At 41.7% G+C, this 7,845-nt stretch overlaps 1 protein-coding gene across 1 annotated transcript in view; it reads right to left on the bottom strand.

Moving 5' to 3' along the window:
* The window catches only part of BMPR1A (bone morphogenetic protein receptor type 1A), a 69,863-nt gene extending 65,917 nt beyond the window's left edge, over window positions 1–3,946 (bottom strand). Inside the window, exon 1 of the mRNA XM_026653678.1 lies at window positions 3,736–3,946. Within this exon, the coding sequence (XP_026509463.1) occupies window positions 3,736–3,802 (67 nt within the window). The 5' untranslated portion in view covers window positions 3,803–3,946. The remainder of the gene's footprint in view (window positions 1–3,735) is intronic.
* Between the last annotated feature and the right edge of the window lie 3,899 nt (window positions 3,947–7,845).

Genomic DNA, 7,845 nt, shown 5'->3' with positions numbered 1-7,845 from the left:
ATTCGGCGCCGGGACTCCGAGCGGCGTCGGGACCTGCTCCGGGATCTGGAGCGGTGCCGAGAGACTCGTGCTGGCGACGGTGGGCGCACCAGGGCAGGTTTTCCCCTGGACTGCAGGACGCGTGGAGCCACCGGTGCCGGGAGTTGTGACGGCGCCGGCTCCGTGAGGGCGATCAAGTCTCTCGCCGTAGCGAAGGTCTCCGGGGTGGAAGGGAGACAAGGTTCCACCACCAGCCTTGGTGGTGAAACAGTCCGCACCGGACTCAACGGCCTCGGTGCCGGAGTCGACGGTGTGGCCGCCTGTCTTTGGCGGTCCAACTGCGGACGCGGCTCTACCCCCGGCACCGGGGGAGCCGGTATCTTCGCGGCAGCAACGTCCCGCGCCTTGCCGGCCTTCTTATGGCCCGGAGAAAGAGATCGGCGCCGAGGTTCTTTAGGCGGGCGCGGTGCCGACGTCGGTCGGTGCCGAGCAGTCTTTTCCGCCGCACCGGTTGGGCCCGCCGGGGCGCTGCGCACCGAAGCGCTCGGTGCCGGGACAGGGCGCGCCGAGGGAGGATCCGGACTCAGAGCCGCCTCCATCAGGAGCTGACGGAGTCTAAAGTCCCGCTCCTTTCTTGTCCTTGGCTTGAAGGCCTTGCAAATAGGGTACTTATCTGCTGGATGAGCCTCTCCAAGGCACTTCAAGCAAGAACTATGCGGGTCGCTGGTTGGCATATGCTTCCCGCAGGACGCGCACGGCTTAAAGCCAGGAGCCTTGGGCATGGGCCCGGCTGTGCGCCGGGGGGGAAAAGGGGAAAAACACCCCCTAAACCCCCGATAACAATATACAACTATATATATATACACTATACACTAACTAACTAACTAACTTGAACAACTATCTATATAACTAACTATAACAAGAGCAATGAGAAGCTAGGGAGTGTGGAGATCAGCTAAGCCGCGCTCCACAGTTCCAACGACCGTCAGGGGCGGTAAGAAGGAACTGAGGGGGCGCTGGGTCGGCTGGGGTATATATCCAGCGCCATAACGGCGCCACTCTAGGGGGCTCCACAGCCGACCCACCGGGTGTTGCTAGGGTAAAAATCTTCCAACGATCGTGCACGCGGTGCGCACACACCTAACTGGAATGGATATGAGCAAGCACTCGAAGAAGAATCTATGATTCTCACCCTAAGAGATTATACAAGCAGGTTGCAGATTCTTAAGGGGCAAGCTGCACTTGGAGGTTCCAAGCTGTAAAGCCAGGTGTTTTATTCACAGGCTAAAAATCCCTTTAGCCTGGGTTCAGCACTTCCCCCAGTTCAGTCTTTGTTGCTCAGGTGTTTCCAGGAGTCTTCCTGGGTGGGGAGTGAAGAACATCAGATGATGTCACTCCCTGACCCATATAGCCTTTGCATATGGCGGGAACCCTTTGCTCCCAAAACTTGGTTCCCAGACTGGTCCGTGGGAAAACACTGACATCCCAAGATGGAGTCCAGAGACATGTGGTCTCATCACATGTCCCTGCAGAGTCACAGCAGCCATCGCTCGGCGGCTGTCTGAAGCGCTCTCAGGAAGGTTCCCCAGGTGAGAGACAAGCCTCCCCCCAAGGCCCTCTGTTTTTTCCCCAATGGCCCACTGCCCTGAACAGGCCCTGCCTTCCCCACCCACCCACCATCGAAAGCATCCTGTCCAGCGGGCACCACCCAGGTGCAACTACACCTGAAATACAGATACATAGTTAATATTCATAATCTCAGATACAAAAATGATACATGCATACAAATAGGACAAGCATATTCAGCAAATCACAACCTCTCCGACGACACCCTACATGACTTATCTTGCATAAAATACATCATAATTATGTCATAATCACATCACAACAATGTGACTGCGAAGAACCTGAAAAACCTATATTAACCTAACTATATAAAAGAGTAGCAAAGTCACAATGTGTGCAGAGAATCAGACAGGGGATCTGTCTCACCACCAAAGGAATTAAGAAGAAACTGAGGGACAGCAGAGACCTCTCTGCCCTTGATGCCTTCAGGTGGGACGGCACAGGGGCATCCAGGGCACACGCACCGGCCATCTTGTCTGACTTTCTGCACATTGTAGGCCACAGAACTTCACCCACCCACTCCTGTAATTGACCCCCTAACCTCTGGCTGAGTTAATGAAGTCCTCAAATCATGACTTGAAGACTTCAAGTTACAGAGAAGAGCCATCACTTGAAGAACTACAAAATAAATAATTTCCCCTTTACATCTAATTCCATCTTCGGACGGCTCTTACTCTTGAAGAATAAGCAGCTCAAGTGACATCTAAAAATAAAACTGAGCCATCCATATGACATCAAGCAGTGATTGATGTGTGTCTGGCAAGAAGCTGCAAACCTGTTTACATATATGCACTAAATAATAGCAGTCAAATTGTCTAGAGTCCTGTTAACTGCACAGCTGTTTGGCAAAGCTATGATCAATGCAGAGGTACTGGAGCAGTCTGCAGACTTAGGAAAGAACTCTACTCTACTTCGTCTGACATGCATCTGACGAAGTGGGTATTCACCCACGAAAGCTTATGCTCCAATACATCTGTTAGTCTTAAAGGTGCCACAGGACTCTCTTTTGCTTTTTACAGATCCAGATTAACACGGCTACCCCTCTGATACTTGACAACTGTACTCTGGTATGCCCTGTGTATGCTTGTGAACGCCTCTGCAACCATAAAACTACAATTTTCCAGGTTTTTGTTTTTGAATGAAAGCTCAAATACTGAAGAAACTGATGCTATAGGTCTCGTCCTCTCAACAGAAGATTTCTCCTTGCCCATTAGTGGATGCATATATAGCACATCTTCTCTTAGGTGTGCTCTTAAACATAATAGAAACACTGATGTACATGCATAGTACTTGATTTCCAAAATCTCACAGCTTGCGCAAATGAAAAGCAGTTTCCCCGCTACAACAAGGCCATAAACTACCACTCAATAAATATTTCTATGCTAAACTGCAACTTCCACACTTCAGCCATCAAGGTTGTAGTAACAGACCACTCACAATAAGGGTTGTGAAGTGCTGAGAATAGAGTAGAAGCAGCCCTCCTGGTTCCCAGTCATTTACATGTTCCCTTAGGCTAGGAAGCTTTTTCCGCAAGGAAAGCAGCAGAAAGATCCCGTTTACCACCACACCCTAGTTTCCCAAAACACTTGGAAGTACTAATTTGAAACTTTTAGGGTAAGTAGTGATGCACATACGTAATGAACTTAGCAAAAAGCTACTGCATATGTTCAGAACATGGATAGTCATCTGCAATTCTGGGTACTTCTTTGTACCATTTGAGGCTGACTGATCACTTGTCCATAGTAACATCTATACATACCTATGATATCAGACCCATAAAGAAAATACAAGTTATCCACATTTGTGTAAGGAAATATAAATAAAATCATCCCTTTTATGCAGACATGATACCAATCACCATTAGTGAGACCCACTCATGCACACTGAGAAAGATAGAAAAGATCTAACATTTAAATCAATTTATACACTTGTCACTAAATTTACTCCCTCACAATCTTCTAACACAAATGTGCCACTGATTAGCCACACAAACTTTACTCTTGTAAAAGAACAGTACTGTACATTCAGATATTTGAACAGGACCCATATCATAAAACCACTGGAATTTATAGCCACTCCAAATGAAAGATTATTAAAAAAACAATGAGATTTAAACAAATATGAATTTACCTTGAACATGAAGACTGATGAACAGATAGGCTCCCAGTAATCTGACGTATTCTTTCAGTTGAGTCATTGTTCACTTTTAATCCTTCCCGTGCACTGTCACCCTTAGCAACTGGCCCTGCTACTTGACAAATTTTAAACTTGGTTTGTTCAGTGAAGCCTGATGAGATTTGGTGGCTGACAGTAGTGATGATTTAATAAAAATTCCAACTTGTCTCCTGAAAGAAAGTGAAATTAAGGTGTTTAGCAAAAGTTTAAAATTCCTCCAAGCCTTCTGAAACATTAAAAAAAAAAAGGAATGTTTTCAGTGGACAGAACATAACTAGCCTACTAAATACATTAAGATTAGCCCCAACATAAACGCTAGTTTTAATTATCCTAAGATTTACTATTCAAAGTATATAACAAAATACTTGGGAATACAACATGTGGTTCAAAATTACATTCTAAAATGTGTATCAAGATTATTAGCACACAACAGATGACTGTGTAATTCAGGCTCACATATAGGTATCATGCTGTTGAATACATTAGCGTGTAAAGTCTGTTTAAAAATTGTTATATCTAAACCTATTATAATTTATTCCTATTATACTACTAAACAGTGAGCAAGAACTTTTATCTATAATTTGCCAGGTCTCTACAGCAACAAAATCACATTGCAGTCTGCTATCACACTTTAGAAAAAGCTTGAAGAGCAGCCAGCATGTCAATGAAAAATATAATTACATGGCAAGGAAGTCAAATTAACCATTTATTTTTACTACTATAAGAAGTAAGGTGTACTGTACAAGACTACTTAAAAAGTTAACCTTAAAAATATATTTAGTGATTTTAATTTTACATTCAGGCTCTAAGAAACATCTAACAAAGTATAGTATCTGTGCCCTCTTTTTGAGAGCCAATGCATTATACAACTTTCTGAAAAAGATGCTGCATTCCAGCATGCAACACCAGTTAAATCAATTATTAATATGCCCTCTAGACCCATCTTAGAACATTAGTATCTTCCTGGCTTCCCATGAGCAGTTTTGTGCAGACAGCAAGCCTCCACTGAAAAATCATGGCTGCTACATGGATGTGTACTTGGCTATAAAGTTAAAAAAAAAATTATAATCTGTTCGTTCACTGAAAAGAAATAGGCAAGACAGTCAAACTTAAAAATCACCTTTTCAGGACCACAGTAGACAAGTATTATGGTTAAATTAAAATTCAGCAGTCGTAGTCACATTCTTCCCTAATGAAGTTTTTACAGTGATTAATTAAAGGAAGCATAATTAGGTCTCGAAGGACTAAAAAGCAACTCGGACACCTAAGCAGTTAGCTGAGACAAAGGAGATTTTGTATTAAGATGAACAGAACACTGATTTTGCCTTTCTTTGGCCTCTTGTTTCAGTGGGCTTGAACCCTATGACCCCTGTCAGCCTGGCGCTATTCTTGAATGCAAAAATTTGAATTTGTTCAAAGATGTACTGCAATTACTGTTGGTGACCACTTCCACCATAAATAACTCAATCAGTCTGTTGGTAGGACCCAAGAAGTTTTCATTTTAATTAGTGATTCAGAGGCATTTAACATGGAAGCAAATTAGTGGCAGAGCAGGGAGGTGTCTGTCACTTTCAATTTGTACGGGTAGGGGGCATGCAGCCTTCGACCTGTGGCCTACTTTTCACACATCTGTGACATCTTATGAAGTAACAAAGAGGCTTCATCACAAGAAACACAGAATTGCTGCAGAGGAAGACTATATTTGTGGCTAATGAACCACAAAGCCATAAAACACTGGGGAAGTCCCTAACTGCAACATACTATGCAATGATATTTTTTCTATTATTAATAAGGCTTCACAGGACACATTTCCATATTTAAAAAGTAATGACAGAAATGTTGGTGTGTACTCTTTACATAATACACGATGCAAATATTCTGAAAACAAACTATAAAACACTTTAATTACTATCTTTAGTGAAAGTTTTAAGCAACATAAAAACAAAAATATTCATTCTTTGAAATAATTCATTTTTAAATTAAATATTAGTGTCTGGGAATCAGTAAGGAAGCAACTTTGTAATTATGAAACATCAATATAGCAGTATTAAATATGAATGTTGTCACTTTCTGTGTTAAATTTTCAGGAGAAAGAAGGAGAAGTCTAGAAATTTCAACTCTTAATAAAATACTTAAAAATGAAAGTCAGTTGAGTTTCTATTTAATGCAGAAGGGTAAAAAGAGCCATGATTTCTTCTCAAGTTCTAGTAAGCAGGATAACCTGATATGTACTGTTTAATTCTTTTTTAAAGTGTTATTTCTTTATGGAGGTTTGCAAGGTATAATACGCACAGTAGGGTCTTACTATCCTGCACTCTGCTAACCCAACTGTGCTGTAATTTGCACACACAAAAATGTGGTCTCACTCCACTTCTTAGCAAAGATTTCATAGAAGACTGCTGAAGTTAAGTGTCATAAAAATTACTGTATTTTGTAAAAACATGCCACACCACATCTACTAGTATTCCACCTTAAAGAAGTATCTTAAATAAACTACAATTGAGAAAATGGAGTCATTTTAGTGATCCATTGGTGTCAATGGGGCTTCATATGTCTGACCCTGTGTAGTTCTCACTGCTGGAACGGACCCAACAGTGGTTCCAACCACATGGCCCGTGCTCCAGGAGCTGGGGGATGTTGGCCAGTCAGCACTCCTCCCTTCCAACTTGTGTAAGAGCCTCCCAGAGGAGGGGAGGAGCAGCTACAATGGTGCCCCTTCATAGAGAGTGTCCCTCCCTCGCTTCTGGGCTTGCCCCTCTTTGCCACTGGCCTCATCAAGTTTCCCCACTCATTGAGACAGGTGGGTGACACTTTGAGCAAGTTCACTTACTGCATAATTTGCACAAATTATTACTTCAAAATGGAACTCTAACGTTGAATTACAAGAAGCTCCAGTGTGTGGTTTCATCTAATATATGATTAATTTTATCCCTACACTTAAAACAGTTCATATATTCTAATAATTTAAAAATATCATCCACCATGCAAACAGGAGATACAGTAATCACACACCCCTGTAAAAACTTCATTGTAAGTTACATTTGACTTATTTTCTATCTGAACTTGACCAGCATGGAAAATTATAACATCGGAAATTTAGTTCTGTTTATTTCTAATTTTGGGGTGCTGTTTTCATTATGGAAGTGAGATATTATCCTTATGAAATTTTCAAAACCATTCTTACCCTCCTTTCCCTTTCCCAAAATATTTATGTATTTTTGTTTTTATTATAGCACTAAAAAAATACTTTGTAGCTGGATCATTCCTATCTTAATTTTTTAAAAATAAATCTGTATGCAACAAAATATTTAAATTTTCCATAACTTCTGAAACTATTCAGATTTGGGACATGCATGTTGCCACTTAAAAGATTTATCTCAAAAGTTACATGCTAATAAAATTCAAGGGGTGTGTGTGATCTATTTTTGTTTCTCTCTGATATATACATACGATCTTAAATTTGTTACTAGTTAATTCCAATTTTTTTGAAATGTTAATGTTAAATCTGGTCTTCCTGAGGTCAAGATAGGTCACAAATGAGTCTTGAGAGTTTTCTTATCCCTCATTTGAGCTTGTCTTCTTAAGTATACATCATGTCTTTAATTTAAAATAGGTGTCAAGACTACCTGTTCTCCACTTGTCTACAAAGTACTTTTCCAGATTAGGAAAATAGGGTGTGCTTGAGAAAGCGTTAACATAATCTTAAACATGACCTTGTGTCTAGTGTAGACACAGTTCAATACCTTTAAAAATACATGAGTTGCCCATGTTTGAGCCCTACAAAAAGCCCCAGAAAAATTAGGTGAATATTTAATATTCTCTATTTAAAAAAAACAACAAAATTTTACATCTAAAGGCAAAGATGCCAACCTTGCGGTAAGACTTTCAGGGATGTTAATGGGGAAAAAAAGGGGAGGAATTAGGGAGGTTGCCTGGGCCTCTCTCTGCTCCCGTCCAGTCACCCCAGAGAAACCTAAACCTCTCCCTCGCTGTCCTCTCCCCTACCTGTTTATAGCCAACTAGCGAATCCTGGGATCCCTGGACCCCTCCCTCCCTCAATGTGCC

This window comes from Terrapene carolina, unplaced genomic scaffold (assembly GCF_002925995.2).
Source record: "Terrapene carolina triunguis isolate 2854851 unplaced genomic scaffold, T_m_triunguis-2.0 Scaffold146, whole genome shotgun sequence".
Taxonomy (NCBI): Eukaryota; Metazoa; Chordata; order Testudines; family Emydidae; genus Terrapene; species Terrapene triunguis.
Note: the sequence above shows the minus strand (reverse complement) of the source record. Positions and strands in the feature narration are given on the sequence as shown.